This window comes from Streptopelia decaocto (assembly GCF_964273445.1).
Source record: "Streptopelia decaocto genome assembly, chromosome: 1".
In the NCBI taxonomy this organism is placed as follows: Eukaryota; Metazoa; Chordata; class Aves; order Columbiformes; family Columbidae; genus Streptopelia; species Streptopelia decaocto.
In genome coordinates this window covers 61129465-61154355 of record NC_138663.1, presented here as the reverse complement: position 1 = coordinate 61154355, position 24891 = coordinate 61129465, and the positions used below count along the sequence as shown (strand labels likewise).

The 24891-nt window shown below is 43.7% G+C and overlaps 1 protein-coding gene across 3 annotated transcripts in view; it reads left to right on the top strand.

Annotated features, from left to right (window-relative positions):
- The window catches only part of DGKI (diacylglycerol kinase iota), a gene marked incomplete at its 5' end in the record, with an annotated part of 215395 nt that overhangs the window by 14463 nt on the left and 176041 nt on the right, over positions 1–24891 (top strand). The window contains one exon of one of the 3 annotated variants that reach the window (XM_082064303.1): positions 10303–10430. The exons of the other annotated variants lie outside the window; for them this stretch is intronic. Coding sequence (XP_081920429.1) covers positions 10387–10430 — 44 coding nt within the window. Of the gene's footprint in view, positions 1–10302; positions 10431–24891 lie in introns of those variants that run through there. 3 annotated transcript variants of the gene reach the window in all.

The window sequence follows — 24891 nt, the reverse complement described above, 5'->3', positions numbered from 1 at the left end:
AAAGAAAGAGAAAGAAAAGGAGGAGGAAGTAAGCTGGGATGGAAAAACCATAGCCCAGCTTACCCTGATTTTAATCCGAAGGCTGAAAAAGAGAAAGATGTGAATTCCTCTCCCATAGGAGAAGCAGCCTGCTGTTTCAAAAGGCTGTTCCCTGGCAAGTCAGCTCTTCCACCCACTCCTGCTGACAGCATGAGGATCATGGCCAGAAAACATGGGGCTCTCCCGGTCTTGCTGCAGCTGAGCCGTGCCTGGGCAGTGGCCCCCACTTCCTGTGTGGTAGCCCCTTCCCCAGCCACCCCCAGCTCCCAACATCCAGTGTGAGCTTTTTGTTTCTGATTCAGTCGCTCTGCAAATGTTGTCATAATTTGTCAGGTGCCGAGAGTGATATTTGCTTGATGGAAATGTTGGCCCTATTGTGAATCAATCCTAACAGCTTCTCGCAGTAAGGTTGTAAGACAATGAGGTGAATTTACTACGCAGGCAGACAAAGCAGCTTCTATTATGTGTGAAAACGTAAATAATAGGAGGATAAATGCAAAATAGCGAGAACGTCTTAGCATTAGGCGGTCGCAGGCACAACAGTGCGCGTCAGCGTCTGACTGGAATGATGGAGGTGTGCAAAGAAGGTGGTGGTGGAAAGGAGCAGGTTTGCCTGCAGGGCTCCTGCCTGATGAGGCTGAGCTGTGAGTGCATGCAAAAACACCAGGAAGATTTCAACGATGTTTTGCAAAGGATCTGCTCAAAGAGAACAGCAATGAGAAAACACAGGATTGTTCCTTAAAATCAGGTGACCTCTCAGTCATTCTAAATTAAGAGAAAATTGGGCATGGGGCACTACTTGTGAAGGTACCACAACATACATGTTTCCTTGTAATTCCAGTCTTCTATAATGGAGCAAGTTGGCTGAAAATTTTCTGGTGGAAATTTTTTATTATTATTTTATTTTTTAGAATTGTGATGTAATATTTTCCAACTGAAATCTTCAAGGGAAGGTGCTGATATTGTTTTCAAAAAAAATAGATGAGCAACACATTTATATATTCATCCTAATAACTGAAATATAGTATAGCTGATACATAGTTCCTTGGAATTTCTTCATGCTGAGTTACTATTTTTTTTTTCCCCACTCTTTTTTTCACTCTGATTCAGAAGAGAAAAGTTATGTTGTTTTGATTTGAAATATGAGAATTTCCCAAAGAATGGAAGTGCTGAGTTCTGGCAAGACAAAGTTATTATTTGGTAGCATCTGTGAAACTACCTTGGTCATTGTTATTTTTCCATGACAGAAATGTGTTGTAATAACCATGTTTAGTGTTAATCACCCCTATGATACTTAACCTCTTCTGAAGGACCAGAGACTGAATGAACATGGAAGATGAATAGTTCTCTGGCTGCTAGCAAGAGCCATTTAATTTCATGATTAAAGTATACTATCGGGGTAATATTGGGTAATGGATGGCCACCCACATTTTTATAGCTAAACAGGGAGAACATTCTCTAGTGATGTATGTAAGCTGAATGTACATCAGGTGTATGGTTAACAGTGGTGGTGTTTGTTTGTTTTTTTTTTTCCTTCACTTTCTGAGAATATTTGGTGCCTGGGAGGCTGCCTCTGCAGTTAGTGTCAGAATACATATGGTTAATAAAATCCCAAGTAGTCACTTATTGGGCACCAATTCCTGTCTTATACAGAGGATGAAAGCAATCTCTGATGTTAGTGCTGAAAAGGTTTCTGCTCTCAGGAAGTGTTGATGTGCTCTTTAGCCATTTCTGCTGCTCCTTTCTGACCATGGAGCAGCCAGATCAGTATTTATCCTCTCTCAGGGAGGGGTACCAAAGTGGTGGATCTTGGCTGGATGGTGGTGTCTCCCATCATGCTCTGGTCCCTGGGTCTGCTCGAGTCAACAGGGCAAGAGTTTTGTAGAAGTCAAATTTCCATGAGATTTGGCTCTTGGGACTAAGGAGCTCCCATTCAATTAATCTGAGCAGTGGAGAAAGAGGAAGCCAACATTTTTAATGGCTACATGTGAAGGGTTGATGACCACCTTGTGTTCAAGGCTGAAGACTGCTGGTAACTGCAGCCCAAAAAGGAATATAAATAATAGGCAAAATAGTGAGATGGTGTCAGTCAAAGAACAGTGTCTGCTTGTACTGATTTTGCTGTTCCTGACATCTGACTCCCACAGGATTTAAGAACTTTCTTGGGGAGACCATGTGAGTGCACAGTTCTTGCCATTAAGACTAATGTATTTCCTTCTAATGGCTCTGTTGTGATGGATCAGTCCCCATGTGCATGCCTTGATGGTGGGTGTCACTCCTTAGCGGCTCTGGAAAAACTGCAAGTACTGATATGTGTGAAGAAGTCAATATGAGGAGGGGAGGAGTTATTCTTGAAAGATAATTTCAGGCTGGGGAAGCTACTTTCCCTTGATGTCCTCAACAGTCATTAGCAAGTGACAGCGTCTTCTCCAGGGGACCATTTTGCCAGGCTAATTCAGGCTCTGGCTCCAAATTGTCCTCTGGAAGAGCCCATCTCTATTGACTGCAAACAATCTGTGGAGATCAGTCTTACAAAGCTAAAATTAGTTTTTAAGGTGGACCCCCTCCAACAAATAGAATGAATACATGTATTTTCTTGTTAGCATGAACTTTTTACTTTTTTTTTTTTTTCCTGCAAAAAGCATGTTTGTTTGTTTTTGTGGCAAGAGATACACCTGGTTTGAAGTGGAAGTGGTGACTTCTTTTAGTGGATACTTGTGAGTATGTCAGTTTTCAAAAGTGCTGCAGTAGCTCCACAGCCAAATAGAGATGTTGCCATTTGTCTGCTGTGAACTGCATCTTTAAAAAGGAGCTCCTTTGGCAGGGGCAGCTGTGAAGGAGTTGTTTTGTGATTTGGTCCCAATGCAGGACATGAAAGTAAATCTCTTGCCCTCTTCATCTCCTTTTCTGTAGAAACTGGGCACATTTATTACATTTTCCATGAACTACAATAAATTACCTGGAAAGAAATATGCATGGGTTGTCCATGACTACTTTGGTCTCCAAGGATTGTTCCTTAATGGTTCAAAGCCAGAGCTGGCTGGTTAAAGGAGCATGCATTAGAGGCAGAGGAGGGGTGTGCCTCTGTGCAGGTCCCGGTGTTATTCCACGGGACAGCCCCCTTTTTTGATGAGCTTTGCTCTTAGCTTAACTCTCACCTCGCCAGAATGGCACAATCCAAACTTGCAGATAGAGGAATGCAACAAATCATCCTTGTGTTGAACACAAGACACCTCCAGTTTTTGGTGATGTACTGAATGGTACCTGGGTGGCTGATATTTGACTTCTTTGTTCTTTTTCATGTATTTTGTCTTTGGTTTGTTTGGTGCTTGAAAAAGTACAGATGAAATGAAAAAAAGACTAGAGAAGGGTAATATAAATAACTTCAGGCATTCAAGTGTATTTGTGATTATTCTGCAGGAAGATAGATGATAGACTGCAGTTTAGTTTATGAGTAGAAGAAAATATGATGAAATAAGTGAGCTCAGAGGGTTTTCCTTTACTTGCCATACATGATTGTTTTCTGTGTACTTAATAGGGTGTTCACTGCTTCAGCAAATCGTTGAAGGGAAATATTTAGTAGGATTCGAAAAAGGATTAGGCTTCTACAGGAAAAGAAATCGTATTCATAGCAAGTGTGACTACTGAGCACACACAATGTCACCAGAGCTGCCAATGTTTTCTTGCTTCAGGGGGTGAGAGAATGACCTGCAGGGGCTGGAAAGGGATTCTCTCTGTGCAACACAACCTTCCCTGCATCGCTGGGCACAGACCGCTACTTGTGTTTCTGGCTGCCTTCCATTAAAATACCAGATGTTGGTGGGATATTGAAAAGAGAGTTCTTGAACTCACGGGCAGTGATTTGATCAGGCGTGACAGCCGTGAGGGGCCTAAACAAATAACGAAGAAGCTAATTCTGTTCCCCTATCTAAAATTCTAATCTTGTTTGTGACATCATAATTGGTTGCCATAGGGACAATTATGGTGTCATAAAAAGAAGATTAATGATGAGTTTAAGTGAGGAATAAGCAGCTGGAACAGATGAACTTTTTAATAACTCTTGCCTCCTCTGAAAACTACCATTTTGTGCATAAAAATATAGCTCCAAATAAGGAATGATGGGCTGGAAAGAACACTTTTGCCTCCAAAAGGATATTGGTCTAAGCTTCTGGAGTCTATCAGGATGCTGTGGTGTAAAGGAAATATGATTTATGTAGAGAGATGCTACAATGAGCAACAGATCTCCTGTTTCAAGTGGACTTCTCCAGGTGTGAAGCCACACTTTTTTTTCTTCCATAAATCTTTTTGGTTGTGCTTTTAAGCATGGAAAACTATGTGCAATTAGGGTTAATGTTCCACTGTAGCTGATTTATAAAATAAATATGGGAAACATCGTGGCAGTGATATATAGAATATAAATTAATTTTAGAGCAACTTAACTGATTCCTTCATAATAGTGCTGCAAATTTTAGTGGTTTGTCTGTTTGGAATTGGTTGTGTCACGAAAATCCAGATTCCTGGAGCTGCAATACTGCAGGATAGATAATCTGATGCTTTAGTTTTTGTGTGTGCTATGAAGGCTAGAGGGGCTACTTGACAGGGAGTGAACTAAAGCAGTTAGACAGGGTTCTCATACCCAAGCTCATGGCATCTGAACAACTCTATTAAATGGTCAGTTCATACAACTTTTCTATGCTGTGGACTGTATGCAGTTTGTAAAGCAAAGATTTTGGAAAAAATGCTGAATGACTTCTGCAGTGTTAATACCTGTGCTGGCTGCTTTGACCTCTCAGGCTCTCTTGCATGTTCCCTCAGAGCTAGGTGGGCTCTGCTCCACATGACTCTTCTTGCTGCTCTTTACTGCTCTCACCCAAATCACTCTGGCAGTGATGTGTTAGCAGAAGAGCCATCAACAAGAATAATTAATACATAACAGGAGACAGAAAGTAGCATGAATAGCTGTGGGTGGTGCTGGGGATGGACTTGCTGGCAAGACACTGCCTGTGAACTTGTGTGGGTGTCAATGCTTTTGTTTTGTCTCTTGTTTTTGTGACATTTGCTTAACTCTTTTTGTCTCCCTCCTCACTCTTCTGGGTGCCTCTTTCACAAGCCAGAGAGGAACGTGTGTTTCTGCCCATGTGGGAGCAAAAACACGGGGCTCCAGATGTTTTCTGGGGGGATTCAACTGTCTTGCTCATCTCTGCAATGTTGGTCCTTGCTGTGACTTCTGAAGAGGAGCGAGAATAGCACCATCTGGTTACTGCTGCTGAGTGTTCGAGCATAGCTGCTCTTGTACCCACTGTCACAGTGTGTGGGGATGGGTACCAGAGCGTGCTGGGCTTGCAGACGGTGACCTGTACACCAGGTACCCCTGTGATACTGTGCTGGGGTGACCCTTTGCCTCAGGGCGCTGGTGGCAGCTGAAGCTGCGGCTCCAGCCCTGCTCTCGGCTGGTGTGTGCTGAGCACAGGTCTTCCTCTGAAGTGTTTTCTGGGAAGAATGACAAATTCTGGGGACTTCTAAAGTGTTTTTCAAAACCGTGTACAGAAATAATAATCCCTGCAGCACTGCTGGGATGGCAGAGGGCAAGCCCTTCTTCTCTTACCAGAGGAGATGAAATTCGGGAATAAAGGCTGAACCATGAATTGTACAAACGTTTGCTAGAGGTATAAATAGCTCTTTTGGGTACCTGTTTGGGGGCACAGATGAGCTTGGGGGACCTAAGAGATTTCCTCTGTTGGTTTTTGGCCAGGTTGAGGATATTTCCAGTATTATCAAGGATTTCAGTGCATGTAGAGCAGGTAGATTTGAATGGACTTTCACTGACTGCTGCCTTCTAGGTCAGCTTTTTCTCTCCCAAAGTCCTTGACCTTCATTTCTCCTCGTTTATGCAGCCCAATATACAGCGTTTTGCCTCAATCTGCCCTCATGCCCCCAAGCTAAGAGTCTGTTTGCCAAGGATTCTACCCTGCTGTTGTGCAGTGCTTTGGGAAGAGCAGCTTATAAATTCCATGAGCAATGCTCTGGCTAGTCCCATCCACTAAGGCAGGTATTTTACAAAGTCAGAACACTTGCTCTGAGCTGTGCAGGCAGGTTGGGGAGCTTTGTGCTCCCAAATCCTGGAGCTGTAGGTGGAGGGCAAAGTGGATGGCTGGTGCCAGCACAAGCTGCTACAACCTGGGCTTCAGCAGGGAGCTAAGACAATCTGCTGCTTAGACCTAGGGGTCGTTCTCTTTAGAAACAGGTGATCTAGTTGAGTTTCTCAACAGTAATTCCCTGGGGAATACCTAGGAGGGCAGTAACAATTTTATCAGCTCCTGCAGATTGAGGAGGTGTGCCCACCATTAGGTATGCAACTCCAGTTAATTGGAGATTGTGGTGCCTGAGGAACTGCATAATTTTTTCAATCTATACTTATTCAGTATTTTGCAAGATCCTCCCTACCCATATGGAGGTGTGGGGCTGTGGCTGCCCCAGGAACACCTCGGCTCAGGGCTGGGCTCCCCCAAGGTTTGTGTCAGGGAGCTGGCCCTGCCTGTGCAGTGATGTCTCCTTGTAAGGACCTGCTGGGAGATCAGGAGGTCCGCTTGGGAGCAAGCTCTGCCCTGGCTTCTTCTCAGATGTAGTTTTTCCTATGGGGTTTAGAGACCTTGCCCTTCTGAAATCAGGGGGTTTGTTTCTTTGCTTTCATCAGGTTACACCACATTCCTCCATTTTTGGTTACAGCATAGGTGAAATGTGTAGCTGGAAGGAAAAGTGTGCTGGTGAGAGCAGGAGGGGATGGGCAGTATGTTTTCATGGTGGCAGAACTCTCACCTGGGTTTGCTCCTTTGTTGCCTGGCAGATGTATTACACAGGCTCTTCCTAATGTTGTGGTTTGAGGAGACAGCGTGTTAGTATTCCTGAGATAAAAAGAGGGTTGACTAGTCTGATACATATTGCTTTGTATACATTAAGTGTAACTGCTGTGCACGTAAAGCACTGGATAAGCATATCTGAGTTGCTGCTTGGAGACGTGTGCCTGTCTGCATGTGACATGTGGTCAGCGAGAGGGCACAGGAACGTGCCTCTGAGCTGGGCAGGAGAACATTATTCACAAGTGATCATGCACAGATGACAAACTGTGGAGGCATATGATAAATTGAACCTTTGTCTACTTTATACGGGAAGAAAGCTGAACCTGGCTCTCCACCGAGCTCTTGCTGTGCTGCTGGGGCTGACAATGACGTACTCCCACTGTGGGTGAGGAACAGGATAAGGTTGTTGCCCCTTCCCAACAGGGTGTGAAATACACTTGCAGGTTAGCAAAACATCTCTCAAAGTCACCCTGCCTGCGTGGAGCTCAGATGCTGCAGGGATGGGCACCAGCAGTGCTTTCTGCCTCCAGGCAGAGGGTCTTCTAGAGACCAGTCCTACCCGCTTGGCCTGCCAAAGTGTCCTCTGAAAGTGCTGGTCTTTGTGCTCTCACAAGACATTAAACACAGACTGAACTCAAAAACGTGTGGGTGCAGTGGGTCTGGGTGCTAACGTCTGCCAGAGCAGAGAGGAAGTATGTGAAGCAAGGGGAATTTTTTTGTCTGTTGATGTCTAGGTAAGAATCATGAGCAAGAATGCTTCATTATATGTGTTTATATGGGTGTCTCAAGGGCCCCACACCCTGCTTTCCAAAACATGCCTATTCCAAGCCTATTTTGCCTTCTGTCACTTAAAATCTATTTCAAGTCGCTATGTTGCTATGTCTTCTCCCGTAGTCTTTTATCTCCTTTTCATCCTATTTAATCAGAAGATGATTAAAAGAACCTGTCCAAACCTAGTAAACAGCTTAAATTCTAGATTGTGAGTTTATATTTGTTTCACTTTACTTGGGACTGAAGACTACTACTACTTGTAAGTTACCCAGAAGCCTGTGTGTAGGAGATACTAATTTGCTCCCATGTGAGCAAAGACCTTTTCTTGGTTTTTCTGGTAGTCTCCACAGTAAGGTGAAAACCAGGCTCTGAGGCTAACCTGGAGACCTTTCAGAGAAAGCTGACAACAAGCAATCTCCCAGATACCATTAATGTCAATAAGATCTGCTACCCAGCTTCTTGGATTCCTCTGGAAAATTGCTGCAGATGGTTTAACTGGGTCCATCTCACAGGAGACTTCCCTGGGTCAGGGCTGTGTGGCTCTAACACTGACGTTGACGCTGCCCTTGCTGTTTGAAATTGGGACTTCCCATGGGTGAAGCAGTAGCAATTTATATCAGATCTAAATTTGAACCTCACTTTTTAGGGCTCACCTTTTTAGATACTTTAAGATACTTTAATGTGTAAATTGGAAATTATTTCTGAATTGTTATTTCATTTCTGAAATGGTGCCATTCAGTTTTACCATGAGGATTTTGATGAAGCTAAATGAGAAAAAGAAACCCCACTAGCAAAATACATTTTGTAAGGAGCATCTTTTTCATCTGAATCTGGGAACATGAAAGTACAAATCTGTCTCTTGCTGAAAAGTTTCATTTTTGTTCTAATTTGTTTCAGCACCCAGAGACCTATTACGATTTTACTTTCTCTGCAGAATTATCTTGAGCATTTCTTAATGGTCTGGAAGGGAATGGATATTTAAAGTACATTTTGCTTCCTCCCTTCTTTCCTCTTACATGTAGTATGAGGATATGGCTAAGTTGGTTGCTGAACCAAATGAGCTATGGAGATCGAAGTGTTAAATGTGATTCAGACTATCTTGCATTAGAGGGTGAGTCAGCTTTGGTTTAAAAAAAGACATTTTAAAGAAGCTGTTTGGAAAAAATGCTGAATGGAAATATTTCAGAAGAGTCTCTCTGTCTTTGAGAGAAGACAGAGATTTATTTATCTCCATGCAGAAATGATAGCAAGCGTTAAAGTAGTAGTAATGATGATATCACTCTAAATTGAAGGTACTTCTTTGGGACTATCATGTCCAGTGTTCTGGGCTGGTCACTTAGGGCAGAAACAGCAGTTATTCAAGGTGAAGGTTGGTGATGCAAACCCAGGTCAGGGAGTCCGTTGATTTACTAGGCTGAGGTGTCAGAAAAGTGTCGCTGAATGTCCTAGGACGGAGAAAGCTCAGACAGGTAGCAGTTTAGTCTGGCTTAGTGGCCTTTGGAGCTGGGCTTGAGAGTTGAGACCGTGGGGGCTTGTTACTGCCCCTTGGGCGGCAAAGCCTGGGTGGGCTGCAGAAGGTGGGATGCTGTGATCACCTTGTGGGGAGGAGACTTCTTTTTGTGTGCACTGAAGCTCAGCCGTGTTGGTAGGAGGTCAGTAGTTGTTGAGGGCAAGTGTGCGTTTAGAGAATGGAAAGATTAAAGAGTCGGCAGACACATATGAAGGGCTTTTGGTCTCCAGATTTGTTACACCTGCTTCCTGTATTTCATGGCATTACATTTTTGGAAAAAGGATGATCAGCCCAAAGGGATAATCCTCAGTTGTAAAGCTGGAAAACACCGGCAGAGAAGAGCTGATGATGTGCGACACGAAATAGCAAATGAACCACCTAAACAGCCATCCAAATTCCCATCAGAAAGAACATATTGACAAAAAGCAGAAGAGTTGCAATTAGAATAGGATGAACTATTATTGTGCTGCACTGTAAATTAAGTAAATTTATTCCTGAATCCACTCTGACTTTTTGTGTAGCTGTAAGCAAATCTCCTAATGTGTCTAAGATGAATATAGTAGCTTCTTCCTACTCACGTAAGGATGTACCAGCAAACTGTGGTAGTGTATTATTATTATTGTACTGTATAACAAAGGTGAGTGTTATTATGTGCTTTACCTGACACTGTTACTCATTAGTAAAGGCTACAATGCTGAGAGCTTTTAGCAAAACCACAGTGGTTGTTATCTGTTTGAGGCAGAGGCAAGGGATTCTTTATTTCCTACTCTTAACTCTTGATGATCAAGATCCCTGTATTTAAAGTAAGATTTCAGGAGGATTTGGAAATTGTATGGGTCTTGCGTCCTCTGTTTTTACTTGCTGTCCTGATGTTCATACATTGTCAGCTCCTCCATGGAAAAAATAAGCCAAGGAGGTTGTCTTTATAAGTAACTACTCATGTGTTTCACCTAAATATATTAAAAAGGAAGGGAAGTGGAGCCTACTGATATGACAGTGGTTCCAGTGACATCTCAGGAACCACCTCTTGTTCCCCCCCTCCATCTTTTTCCCACTCAAGTACCCTAAGGCAGTTGCAAGGTACTCCTCAAGCCTCCCTAGGTCTACTGCTTTCCTGCCATTGTGTCGGGTAGCTCCTGCAGTTGGCAAGAACGACAAGCACCACGTCCTGTGGGCAGGAGAGGCAGGAAGCAGCAGACATTCTCAGCGATGTGGGACCGGTGGAAGGACAAGCATCCTTGGAATACACGGAGGTTGGGAACTTTTATATACACTTGTGTGTATACATATGTATGTGGTCCAAGTTGTCATGTGTAAATAGATCTATGTGGACCATCTATGTGGTCCAAGTTGTTGTAATGTGTGTGTCAGCGTATTGTCCATATGTGTACAATAACAGATCTTATGTAGTAGGGAAAAAAATATGGTGTTTAAGGTTAAAAGTTTCACCCTGTAGGTTTCTGTCATGGCAATTTGAGTGAGGAGCTAAAAGGGAGTTTTCTCATTAAATGTCACTGAGGGCTGAGTGGCTTTAGATGGATGGTGTGGAACACTAGAAGTGCTGGGGTGTGACGGTGGACTTAGCAGACTCTGAATAATGTTACACTTTTAATAACCTCTTGTGAATTTATGCCTTCAAGTGCAAAAATTTTAGAGGGGTTTTTGTCAAGGGTGAGAGGATCCAAATTTGACCTGCCCTGAGAATGAAGTTTGCTTAATGCTTGTGGTCTCTGCAGTTCTCCTTCCCCCTGCAGTTAGGGTGTGATGTTCTGAATGTGGCAGGTGATCTTGGCTGCCAACCCATTGGCAGGAGCCATGGAAATCTGGGCTGCCTTAGGACTGCTGGTGCACTGAAACAACCTTTTCTTTGTGCCTGCCTCTTTGGTTACCTGAGTGGATAGATGGAGTGCTCATGTCGGATGTTTATATTTCTCACTTGGCTACCACCAGTGAGTGGAATTGTTATGGGATTCCCTCGAGCTGGCTTTCCTGTTATCCTCCTTCTTTTGGTGAAATGAACCTGGTTTTGAGAGCACCCAAATTAGTAGCTTCAGAATGGGACGAGAGAACCCCAATTTTTAGTTCCTAATTTTCACTAATGAGTCATAATATTGGGTGTAGCTCTTCATAAATGTTACTTAGTTGTTAACTTCATTGTCTTCTCTCACCTGCTCAGTTGGAAGATGCAGCCCTGCAGAAGGTTTGATGCTCTTTTGTTGCCTAAGGGCTCATTCATAGGCAGCCGTGGACACATCACAAGCCTTCTCTGCCCTGTGTTCTCAGCTATTAAGCCTTCATGCTGTGCAGTGTTTTTTTAACCCATCAACTCACTAGTTCCCACTTTTCTTATTCTGCCTTTTAGATTTTTTTTGAGCAGACCTTTATTCAAGTATTTTTCCTGTCTCTGTCTCAGCAGCATCCCCTGCTGAGAACAAAGATTGACTTGATATTAAATCCAATAGGACTAATTTATTCAGTTTTGTGCTCATATCATGTCTGATTTGGTATCCATTAGAACAGACAGACTCCCAGGGTTTCCTCCTGTCACTGCACTGGGCTCTGCTGCCCAACTGTGATTTTTTTGAAGCATATTTTGTTGTTTTTTGAATAGGTTTAAATGGCTGTAAATGAAGATTTAGATGTGGTCCAAGACTCTGCACATTATTCATGTGCCTCTCATACTTACTTTCAAGTTTCACTGAGAGTGTTTTTGCTTTTTTTTTTTTTTTTTTGACATTTATGACAAGAGATGGCAGTGTAGAACCTGAAGTGGTATTATGTTTTGTTTCATTTCACCGAATGTAGCATTTCTCCAAGTTAAAGTGATTTGCCTAGCACTCACTATTTGTGGGTTTTTAAAATTGGGGAAGGTATAATAACATCTAGCAGGAAATCTAATTTTATGTAACTGAATATACTACAGCAAAAGTTGTTTTGGGTCTTTCTCATACTATTAAAAAAATCCCATTTCATGGTTATGACCTGAGAGCCATAAAATTTAGCCTTCTGATGGCATTGGCTGCAAATTTTATTTTTAACACTTAATAGCTAGCTAGCAGTGAAGCTTTTTGCTAGATTCTTTCTGTGTATCACTCCTTTCCCCCCAGTTGTTGGCAGTGACATAAAGTGCATTTGTTGTTCAGGATTCTTGTTGTGGTACAAGATGAGAAAAATTTGTTGGCTAGGCTTAATGCTTTTCTTCAAGTATGCCGGGGACAGAAAACCTATTTTCTTTCATCCCAGGAAGTACATATATTGGAAATATTTACTCTCTTCCTGTGAGCTGAGTTATGGCAGGGCTGCTGCTGGAACTACTAGAGTGTTTCAGATGCAATATTGTCCAGAGCAAGACCAGCAAGAGGTGTTGCTGGTTTTGTTTTCTCCTTTGGCATCTGTTCATTCTCCCCTTGGCTATGTGAGGAGCTGCAGTAGTGTTACAGAGAGCCCTAGAAAGTGAAAATGGAGTTTATGGCTTTTTTGGGGGGGAGAGGAAAGGTATATTGTATGACACGTTCATTAATTGTTCTGGGAGGTGATGTTCAAACCTCCTGAGGACAAGAATATTTTCTGTGGTTTTGGCTGGCTGTGTCTCAAATCCTGCTTTATAGCTGAACTTGAAGACAGGACTGAGGCAAGGGAATGGATGTGCCACCTGTTCTGACTTTAAATAGTGATGATGATAGTAGCTTTCTTGGAAATAATGCATATGAAGATGGGAGGCTGAAATGCTGCTAGAGACATCAACTAGCTGATTTTGAAGCTGTGATGTACTTAACCCTCCTGCCCCCAAACATGCAGCTCCTCCCCCTTTCTCTGAGTCCCATATCTCCAGCTCTATTTCAGGAGTTGATTGATCACAAACTTCCTGAAATAAAGGAGAAGGCTCAAGGAGGATGTTAAATTTGGATATTCAAAGATGTTAATTGCAATAGAACCAATTTCTTGATGAGAGTGCTTCTCCACAGAGAAGTCATCTCATCATTGTAGAAACGCCACCATAATTAACGAGAGCTGAAACACTTATTGGCAACTCATCACAGACAGACTCCTAGGTTAGTGTGTGTCCAGTGGTTGGTATCTCCTTTTCTGGCAGGAATAGTACCTTCAGGCTCAAAGATGAAGTGTCTTGGCTTAGCTGCTGCCTTTCTGTTACTGCTGATGTCTTAACTGCACTCTGAATGGTGAACGTGCCATTTTTCTATCCAGTTACCAGGACCTGTAGCTATAGTGATTGAACATTATTTTGAGCAAAGTAATCCAGCAACTTTCCAGAGGGTGAAATATGCAACCCAACAAAAAAAAAAAAAAGAAGTGAAGAGGGCAACCTTTCTCTCTACATCTCTTTTCCCTGGCTCTGTTTCCCTCTGACGGTGTTTTCTGTGTGAGGCTTATGCTGCACATTTTGACACTGATAAGATGATATATGCTGTCTGTCTGCCTCTGAGTGAAGAACAAAGGGAATCTGACTCCTGTTTTCCAAAAAGCAGAACAGTGCAGGGCAAATCAGAAACCCTTTCAATGGGAGAAGGTGGCTGAAAGCATTGCAGTGCGATTAATGATGGATCTTTCACCTGAGATGGCCACAGTTTGAATTTTCTCTGAGGTTTCCAGCAGGGTCACTCACTTTTGCACATCACAGCTCAGTTACACCTGGAAGTCTTTGCTCACGAAAGGCTCTCGTGCTGTAGTAGAAGTGCTGCATATCAAACAGCTGTACAGATCAGTGAAACAGCAAAACCAAAACCACTCTCACACGAAGTGAAGCTGCTTGCCTTACTCCAGGTGTTTCCAGCAGTTTGCCAGTGGTTATGAAGACGCACAGAAATTTGCTTCAGGAGTGAACACTGTCTCTTAATCAGTACAAAAGTGTGACAGGTGATTTTGAGAGCAACTACATTTGGTACAAAGGATGTAGATTCCTTCTATTTGTGCACTCCTCCTGCTTCAGCCTTCTCCTCAGCCGTTTTCCCTACTCCCACCCAATGTTGCCAGAATTAGAAGTCTGTCCCCATTCCTACCTAGGCGACCCACAGCTCAGCAAGCCCTCTGCATCCTCAGTCCCCAGGCTCTTTCTGATCCAGGCAGACAACTCCCCCTGAATGTCAGGAACATGTTCTCTGCTCCCACCCCATCCTCCTTCCACACACACATCCCACTCCTCCCCACCTGTTGCTGGTCATGGAGAAACAGGAACAAAAGCAAGCACAAGCATGCATGCAGAGCCCTTTACAGCAGCAGAGATGCTAATCTGAGTAAATCCCTGGCTTCGGCAAAAGCCTATTTTTCCCCTTCAGTGCCAGTGTTTCTTTGCAGCTAATGGTCTTTCTATTGCTAGCGCAGGCAATGGGACCCATGGGGGCTGGAAGGACTCTTTTCTTGTCTTGCCTCAGCCTCCCAATACCTATGGTGACCACCATAGGTCACCTATAGTGACCACTCAAGCGCCACTGCCTACACAGCATCCATAGTCTGGTAGGAAATCAGAATACCTGCTGGTCCTAAAACTTGATAAGGAGCTTTTGTTGCCTGAAACCTCTTGAAGCACACGTAAATAGTGATATACAAATCACTTTCCTTGCATGGGACAAAGCTTTACCCTGCTAAGGAACCAGTAGGTTCCAAACCCAGTCTGTAGCATACCATGACTGGGCCTTGCACACAGCCTGCAGGTCAGACCCAGACCTATATAGCACATACATTATCTGCAGTGCAGGGCTGTGACCTCTCCCCACCATGTGCCTGGTCATGGCTGGTCTTCTGTATGTGACAAGCCTTGACTTTGCCAAAAGCTGTTGCTGGGGAAAGAAGAGATCTATACTCCTACCCCAGACCTGTTTGTCCTGGTGTCTACAAGCACCAACACACAATGAGCTGCCTGAGAGAACCCAGGAGTATGAATAAAGGTTTAGCTCGTTTGGGTGGGTTTTGACTGTCTCTGTCATCCCAGGGTGGGGGAGTGCAAGAACTGTAGGAGGAAAGTTGGATGAGAGAGGGTGGTTGGGGGAGGAGTTTACATATGTGCAGGAGTGTGTGGCTTAATGCATTGAGTGTGTTGGAGGTGAAGAACTAGAAAAAGAGAAGTTATCTTAATAAGTCTGAGTCACTGAGGGAGTGGGGGTGGTGGCAGAAAAGTCTTTAGTGCAGCAGGGTTTCATAAACTGCGGAGGACCCTGTGAAAATTTTGCATGGGCTGGGCTGGGAGGGCAAAGCAATGAAAACTGCTGTGCCAAGCTCTCGCAAAGAAGCCAACAAGCTCTTTGCAATGCCCACTTATTTCATCATGGTGCTTGCCTCACAAAGTTTGTGAAAATAAAGCGGGCAAGCCATCTGAGCGACTGGAAGTCTATTTTCAAATAAACAGCAAATAATTAATGCTTACTGGATAAATCATGCACAATTTTCCCATCTGCCCCTGGCCACGGCTTTCTAGTTCAGCTACAAACTCAGAGGAAGCTTGATTGTTTTAACTTGGTTGCTTTCTAAGGTTGTTCAACCATGAATCTCTGAGCAAAACTGGAGGTGGGTGGCTCATGGGGATTGAAGTAGAAGAAGTAACTCCCACAATGTTTTACTGCTGATTTGTGCACTCTGTCAGCCTGGAATATACATTATAAAAAGGGGCTAGCAAAGCCACTTGGGATTCCTGTGTGAACCTCTTCAAAAAAGCAGTCCTTATGGAGAAATGGAAAAAAAACAAAGTAGAATGGCAGAGGAAACTTAGGTTGAATTTAAAAATTGCTTTCCTGAAGAACAAGGACCATTTTATCAAGGACAAGGGACTTCTGACAGAGGATAGATTCATTTAAAGTAGAAATTTGCAATGTCTTTATCCAGAATATAAACGAACCTTAGCTGAACTTTAAGTAAAGATTATTTTATTCACTTGTCTCTTCTTTCTATTTGTGAGTCTGACCACACATGCATAAGTATCCCCAGAGAGGGCTGCTTGAGTGCTGTTTCCAACCCTCCTTGGAGTGAGAGATAGCAGGAATGTAAAGAGGGTCCAGATCCTAAGAGATTGCAGTTTGGCAGAGTATGGACTATTGTGGGTAAAGTTTGCATTAGCAGAGTCGAATATTTGAGTCTTCACCTGAATTATGCCAGAACTCTGAACTTCAATTAAAGGGCTGCCAATTCAAGAAGGTATATTTCTAAAAGAGCAGGAGAAAGCCTGGCTACAGTCCTGCTAAACAGAGATGTAAGAGCATCCATGCATGCTGGACAAACAGGGGACCTATGTGCAAAGCACAACAATAAGGCAAAAAATTGTAAAACTCACTGTAACAGCAGCTGCTTCTCTGATGCTGACTTACATGAGCTGCTGGATCTTTCAGCTAAATGTAGGCCAGCCCAAGTCCCAATTTAGCTAGAAATCAGCAGTCCAGCTGCTTTCAGAGTTGTGCCCTTATCCATCGGAGCCAGGCTGAGTATTGCAAAGTCTTCCATGAGGACTGTGATTCATATGCCAGTGAACAGCTGCTGAAGATCCCTGGATATGCCAAAGTGATTGTGAAACCAATGCCTCTTCTATGGTGTGTGTTTTTGCTGTGGTGTGAATGAAGGATTACCCCGTTATTTCAGTTTCAGGTAAATAGGATCCTGGTTTGCTAGCCTGCTTCAGTGTTGCATACAGCTGGAATTCAGCATCTTCAGGTTTTTCCTCTTCCTGTTCTTTCACATGCCAACACTATGAATTTTCTGCTGGATCTTTTCTTCCACGAGAATGAACAAGATAGGATCACTCTTTCTCTGAATGATATTTGTTGCACCAGAAAGTGTTATGAGGGGAAGAACAGCTTCAGAATCTCTGCATTTAGCATATGTATAGGCCTGCTGAGATGGAAAGTATGGTTAAACTATTGCACGTGCACGCAAAGCCAGATGGCTTTGCTCCTTCACCCAGCATCCCTTGCCACTTCAGTTCTTTGTCTCTCTTTCAAGCAAATACATGGCAAAAAAGAAAAAAAAGGTGTCTCTGAGTGGGAGTTATCACCTTCTAAGGGCTGGCTTAAGACCAGCTGAAACAAGGTTTGCTTGTGACCTACATAATTCTGGCCTAGATCTCTGGTCCATAGAAGAGGAAAAACCTGCTTTGTTTTAAAAAGCTCTAGGCCACTGCAGACACCCTGTCTTTTTGGTATTTCTTGTATGTATAGCTTTCTTTGCTTTCAGTTTTTCAGCTTACAGCTCTGAAACATCTTCTCAGGGCTATCCTCTGACTAATGCTGTTAAAATTGTGTTGCTTAAGAGTAGTGAGGTATGGCAGGGTTGATGTTAGGGACTGTAGGAGGTGTCATGGGAAGTGCTGGAAAGCTTTCATCTGAAATAATTGGGATTAGGTGTCTCTGTCATTGTAGTGTTTGGCTTTCAAGTTGTGTTGTCCTACCTGTTGCGCTCTGTCTTGGTTCTGTTTCTTTTCCTATCTGCTGAATCCAGAGAATCACAGAATCACAGAATGTTGGGGATTGGAAGGGACCTTGGAAGATCATCTAGTCCAATCCCCTTCGCTGGAGCAGGAACACCTAGATGAGGCTACATGGGAATGTGTCCAGGTGGGTTTGAATGTCTCCAGAGAAGGAGACTCCACAACCTCCGTGGGCAGCCTGTTCCAGGGCTCTTGCACCCTCACTGTGAAAAGTTTCTTCTCACATTTAAGTGGAACCTCCTGTGTTCTGGTTTGTACCCATTGCCCCTTGTCCTATCATTGGTTGTCACCAAAACGAGCCTGGCTCCATCCTTGTGACACTCACCCTTTACATATTTATAAACATCAATGAGGTCACCCCTCAGTTTCCTCCAAGCTAAAGAGACCCAGCTCCCTCAGCCTTTCCAGCTCCTCTGCCTTAATCATCTTTGTTGCCCTGTGCTGGACTCTATCCAGCAGTTCCCTGTCCTTCTTGAACTCAGGTGCCTAGCACTGGACACAATATTCCAGATGCGGTCTCACCAGGGCAGAGTAGAGGTGGAGGAGAACCTCTATTGACCTACTAACCACACCCCTTCTAGTACACCCCAGGGTGCCATTGGCCTTCTTGGCCACAAGGGCACAGTGCTGGCTCATGGTCATCCTGCCGCCCACCAGGACCCTCAGGTCCCTTTCCCCTATGCTGCTTTCTAACTTATACTGGAACCTGGGGTTGTTCCTACCCAGATGCAGGACTCTACACTTGCCCTTGTTATATTTCATTTCTAGCCCATCCAGGTCTTGCTGGATGGCAGCACAGCCTTCTGGCTTGTCAGCCACTCCTCCCAGCTTGGTGTCATCAGCAAACGTGCTGACAGTGCACTTTATTCCCTCATCCAAGTCGGTGATGAATATATTGAATAGTACTGGTCCCAGTACCAACCCTTGAGGGACTCCACTAGATACAGGCCTCCAACTAGACTCTGCCCCGTTGACCACAACTCTCTGGCTTCTTTCCTTCATCCAGTTCGCAGTTCACCTCACTACCCAATCATCCAGTCCACACTCCCTCAGTTTAGCTGTGAGGATGCTGTGGGAGACTGTCAGATGCTTTACTGAAATCAAGATAGACCACATCCACTGCTTTGCCATCATCTATCCACCTAGTTATGTTCTCATAAAAGACTATGAGGTTGGTTAAGCATGACTTCCCCTTGGTGAAGCCATGTTGACTACCCCTAATGACCTTCTTATCCTTGATATGCCTTGAGATGGTGAAAAGGGTAAGTTGTTCCAACACCTTCCCAGGGATGGAGGTGAGGCTGACTGATCTATAATTACCCTGGTCCTCCTTCTTGCACTTTTTGAAGACTGGAGGGACATTTGCTTTTCTCCAGTCCTCAGGCACCTCTCCTGTTTCCCATGACTTAGCAAAGATGATGGAGAGTGGCCTAGCAATGACCTCAGCCAGCTCCCTCAGCACCCATGGGTGCATCCCATCTGGACCCATGGATTTATGGATGTCCAGATTGCTTAATCAGTCCCTAACCCACTCCTCATCAACCAAGACAAACTCCTCCATTGTCCTGACTTCCTCTGGGGCCTCAGGGGGTATGGGGCTCCTCAGAACAGCCTCTGGCAGTGTAGACAGAGACAAAGAAGGCATTCAGTAACTCTGCATTCTCTGTATCTTCTGTCGCCAGGGCACCCACCTCATTCACCAGTGGGCCTACATTGCCTCTTGTGTTAGTTTTATCTGCCGTGTATTTGAAGAAGCTCTTTCTGTTGTCCTTGACCCCTCTCACAAGGTTTACTTCTAAGGAGGCCTTAGCTTTCCTAGTTGTCTCCCTACATCCTTTGACAACAGTCTTATATTCTTCCCAAGTGGCCATCCCCTCCTTCCATGATCTGTAAACTCTCCTCTTCCACACAGGTCTAATGCACCCCTCTACATCATGGCAGACACTTCTGCCAAATTCTGGGTTTTGGACTTGAAAAGCTCATAGGAGCTGTGAAGAAGGAGAGAAAGGAGGAAAGGAGGGTTGTCAAATATGTTATCCTCTTATTAAATCTCTTTTGGAGGGAGGGAGGGTTAAAGGAAAGAGAGGGGCTGAGCAGCCCATAAAGAAGAGTACTGATGCCAGCTTATTTAACAAGCAAAACAGATAAAGATTAGGGTTCCTATGGCAACTGGCTACCAGTAGAAGCACCTCAAGGATTTGGGGAGGAGTGGGGGGGATGACAAAATGATTTAGCACAAGGGCACAACATTTTTGATTATAAAGACCTCTTCCTAGCTGCAGCAGCAGCATCAGCTCCTTTGCTGAAGAATGACATTTCTGTTTAACCAGCACCAAAGGCAGAGGATGAATTCTCCGTATTAGTTTAGCTAGGCTAGTTTAGCTAGGCTTTAAAGTCATGAGGTATTTTAGACATGGTCCTGAGTTGTGTTCACTCTCTGTGTGGTATGATGGAGAGGAGTGGGAGATGGCAGATGGTGAGGGGGGAGATAAAGAGACCTTAGAAGCTGATTGGCAGGTGCAAAAGTGGCACTAGTTAAGGTTTGTGGATATATCTAGTTGTCACCCTGACTCCGGGAGGTCTTAGGAACCATGTCTTCTTCTCCCAGATCTTATAAAGCCTAAAGAGCAGCTTTCTTCACTGGCCTTCAGCCCATCCCATCTCAAAATCAGAGGGGATAAGTTTAGATCCAAGCTTGTTCTTTCAGTAGAAAACTTAAAACATCAGTTTTGTTTGGTTAGTGGTTGTTTTTTCTTTTTTTGGCTACAGTGCTGTAGTAGCTCCAAGACCTTGGGTGCCTGGTGCTTGTGTTTGTTCTCTGCTCAACACCAGCCCTCCTGCTGCAAACAACATCTCTCACCAGGTATTGTGGCTTTTCCATTTGGAGATAAAATGCCAAAGCATGTAGTCATTTGACTCTGGGAATGAGAGGAGGCTGAAGGAGGTTAAGTATAGCTTTTGTTTAGATCAGCACAGCATGGAAAATAACCATCTTTGTACAGCCTCAAGGCTATGTATTGGAGGTCCTACTGAATGGCTCCTTGATCAGCCCCAGCCCTGGGAGGCTGATTGAGTGATTTCCTTAATTGGATTTTGTTTGTTGATCTCACTTTCTTGATTTTTTTTTTTTTTTTTTAATAACTCATTATAATCATGCCCTTCTGCCTACTGGAAAAGAACACCTCATGCTGAGAAAGAATTGTATTTGTCCTTTGGCATCTGGTGGTTGGCATAGCTTCTATCAGAGCTCACATTACTGCTGAACAGTGGACACAGGGCAGCATTCCTTGCTCATCCTGGGGTATGTACACACACCAGCTTGTGCCAGCAAGAGTGTGAGAGTCTGTCAATCAATGTTCTAGTGAAATCTGAAATGGGGCTGATTTTGGTATTCATGGAATAAATAGCAAGTTGTGAGCTTGTCCTACCAGAAAGAGCTGTTGTGTTTGCTTTGCAAGATATAACGCGTGCCCGGCTTCATAAGCATGGGCTGTCCAGGGTTAAACAATATGGTTCATCCCAGGCCAGGAAAGCACATGGACAACAAGTGACAAGAGAAGACTTCATGTAGCAGGACTGAGGTATGCGTGGAGCTCATAGACATGTAAATAGCACAGAGAGATGCACGGGGTTTATTCTTGATCAGCAAAACTTACGTCCAAAATTTTTATAGCTCATAGCTCTTAATAAGAAGACCTATCCTAGCATAGTTAAAAGTGGAGAGGGTGGATGGGGAATGAACGGGTAAGGGAAAAGGGTAGGAAATGGGAAATATGCAGTAACATGATGAAAGGAACATTTGAGCCTAGAGAAGGCTGATACAAGAACTTGAATAGAATTCAGGAAAATGAAATATAATGAGGAGGTTTGAAACTGGGGCAGGGGGAGAAAGGCACAATACATACTGTGTGGGCAGGAATTAAATGGGGGAGTAGGAACTTATTGGGATAAGTGGAGAAAATGAGCTGGGTAAGAAAGGCAGAGATTTGTAAGGCAATGGGAGGGAGGAAGTTTAATGGAGAAGATGGAAGAAGGAAGGCAGGCAAAGAAAATAAGTGTAATAAGAATACTGAATTAGAGAGGTATGGGGGGAGAATATCAAAAGGTGGGAGCAGGGAAAGGAGGAGGAAAAATATGTCCTATTAACTTAGGGAAAGTGAAGGTTTTTAGGAATACATTGCATTCATTTTCAAGTGTGTGTGGGGTAGCCAAGGTTAATTAGAGAGAGCTGTGGACATCAAAAACTGCAGAGAAAAAAGAAAAGAGCTGTAAAAGAAAAAAAAAAAAGTGGGAAAATAAAAGGAGAAAGGAAAAAAAGAAACAAACTTAAAGAGTGACAGTGTGGTACTTCGCAGACACTGTGCCATCAGGAACTCCTCAGATAGACATGTTCCTGTGAGCTCCCATAGCAGCTCATCTTTGTATTCCCTGAACCTGTAAAAAGCCCCATCTCCACAGAAGTTTGCAGCCAGGGCACAAATGCCTTTCCCAAATGAAATGAATCTCCACAGCTACAGGGTATGCCAGTCTTGGCAAGCTAAGAAAAATACCCTCCATGCTGCCTCTGCCCACATGTTTGCCACATAAATTTAGGGTCAGGGCACACTTTAATTTCAGATTCTAATGCATTCCTGCTGTTCCTGCTGCCCTTAGTGTACATAGGACTTGGTAGCACACATGTTTTTGAGTAATTCATAGAAAGTCCTGCCTTTAAGACTTTACTTTGGCTGTAGGAGCTAATGCCGTCCTCAAGAAACAGATATGGTCTCTGTATCTTGAGTGGCTGACACGCTGAACCATACAGTTTACGGCCCTGTAATGCTAAAAATTTGTCCTGTGACCAATGCCAAAACTATCTGGAGTGGGAGCCTAGCATCATCCTCTTTTGCTTGTCTTGGCTGTCCCAGGGCAGCCACGACAAGTTGTGGCAGGCAGAACTACAGGAAAATGCCCATTAGCTCGAGCTGCCCAACCAGTAATGGCAAAAAACAGAGGATGTATAGGATTCTCCTGCAAATCTGCAAGATCTGTTCTTGCGGCAACAGTGATGTGCTTAGAAATGCCACCCTTTACGCCAGACCTCACTGCATCTTGTGCTCTGAATGAGCTCATGAGGGTAGCCTGAGGTGTGTTATTTCTCCCGTGTCCTGGTTTGCCTGCAAAACAGCTATTAAGGAGAGCTGTGATACCTACCCCAGGCACTCACCTGTGGCTAAACTCAGAGAGAAGGATGTGCCAAATATATACTCTGATTTGTAAGCACTGTGAACGAATGAATCTAGAGGGAGTTGCAGCCATTCAGCCCTTCTACCTACCATGCCTTTCATAAGTTTCCTGTTTATAGTCAAAGACTGAGTCAACAGAGTACATGGTGGGTGGGGTGAGGGCCTCGGAGGTCTTCAGCCAGACAGAGAGTCTGGCAGACTGAGCTGTTTGTGTGGAGTCTAATACTAGTGGGACTATATGTCTAAGCAAGGCTTCCCTTTCCCAGGCTTAGTTCCAGCCTACCTGATCTTCTCACCTTGCCCCTTTTGATCTCCAGTCAGAAGAGTTCCTTCTGCAGTTGTCACTATCAGGATCAGGTTTTAGTGCATCACTTCAACTTACCCTTTCATTGGTAAACAACTTTTTCCCTTCTTCTGCAAACCTCCCACTCCTGTTTTCTGTGTGCACTCTGCACTGAGATTCTGTATTGGTAGTAACTTCTGGGTATTCAGCCCTATTTGAGGTAAAATAAGGTGTTACATTAGAGCTGCATCTGAAATGCAGAATTTCAGTAATGGGCTGAACAGGAGTGGAAATACATTACACCTTTGGCTAATCTACAGAAAAAAAACCCTTTCTGTTTGTGTGAGGTGTGCAGGCTTGTATGCCTGTAAAAAACAAAACAAAACAAAACAAAAAACAACAAAAACAACACAAAAACATACAAACAAACAAAACCAAGAAACCCCCAAAAGAAACAAACCAACAAAAAAACCCCCAAAACCCCCACAAACAAAACAAAAAAAGACCCCTCCTTTTTAAAAATTTGTGAAAGGATGGTAGGGAAGACAATAGAGATTTAAAAGCAAAAATATAGTGGGGGGAAATACAGACTTGAATTGGACCATGCTGGCCATTGGGTCCTGTCACTGTGGTTGCAGGTAGCCATGTGACAGTTGCACAGTCTGGACTTGTAGGGAAAAGATTTCTGAATTTTCTTGTATCACAAATTGTAAGGAACTCTTATCCCTGTGGCAAGATAAAGCCCTTTAGTACAATGTTTGAAAAACTCTTCTGTGCCACAAGCAGCCATCAAGAGAGATGTGAGACATTGCCATCCTCCTGGGCCCTGCAGGAGTGGGAATCTGGAGGTGAAAATACCCATATGATCTTGGGGAAATGCACAATGCCATCTGCTTTAAGGAAGGGTGGACAGATCCCAATGGCTTCTGCTGGTTTGAGCTTGTGGGAAAGACGTTCCTGATCTGAGGGTGATGATTGCTTCAGTCGTATGTGTATGAGCAAGACACCAGTCAAGCAGTTGAGGGTTTGACCGTGTGGTTAACTGCACCAGCGCTCCCCCTGCCAAGGTCTCAAATAGTGTATTTTCATTGTAAGGAGGACAATCAGTACGGAAATTAAAGGAATGTAAGAAGGTATTTCCAGCCTCTGACATCCATTAAATCTATTAAAGTAAGCCAGGAGTTATAAAGAAGGTTAATTTGTTCTCTTACAGAATCTCAAAATAATAGCATAATCTATTGAGACTCCTAGCACTGATCCCTGCTAAACTGCCTCCCACTCTTTTGGTGGCATTAACTGCTTCAAGAAAGCTTAACAAAGACAGGGAAGGTCAGTTGTTCTCCAGCTGATCCCTGGTTTTCTATAACCTGCATCTTTTAATCTCTAAATGGGTTTTACCTCTTCCCAACTGGTGTTAGTGCAACTGTATGTAAAACTTCTGTCATCTGAATTGTGAGCGCTGCCGCTTTTTGTTGAACCAGCAGTCTTGTTTTGGGAAATTCTCTTGTTTGTTTTGGATATTAAATATTTAAAGGGTCCATTTTGGTGTGTATCTGTTTGAATGCTTTTCTTCTTTGTTTTTCCCATAGTGTTCTTGCCCTCCAGCACTGACTGGGTAAGCAATTTTATAAAAGGGACATTTTTTTCTTTTGTGCCTGACACAGCTTTTCTTGGTAGTTTGAGCTACAAGTTTCTGAAGATGAAACCTTCACCTTCTACAGATCTCTGGAACTTTTTTTAAGAAAGAGTCCTCCTCCCACTCCTCAAGCTTGCATGGCTTT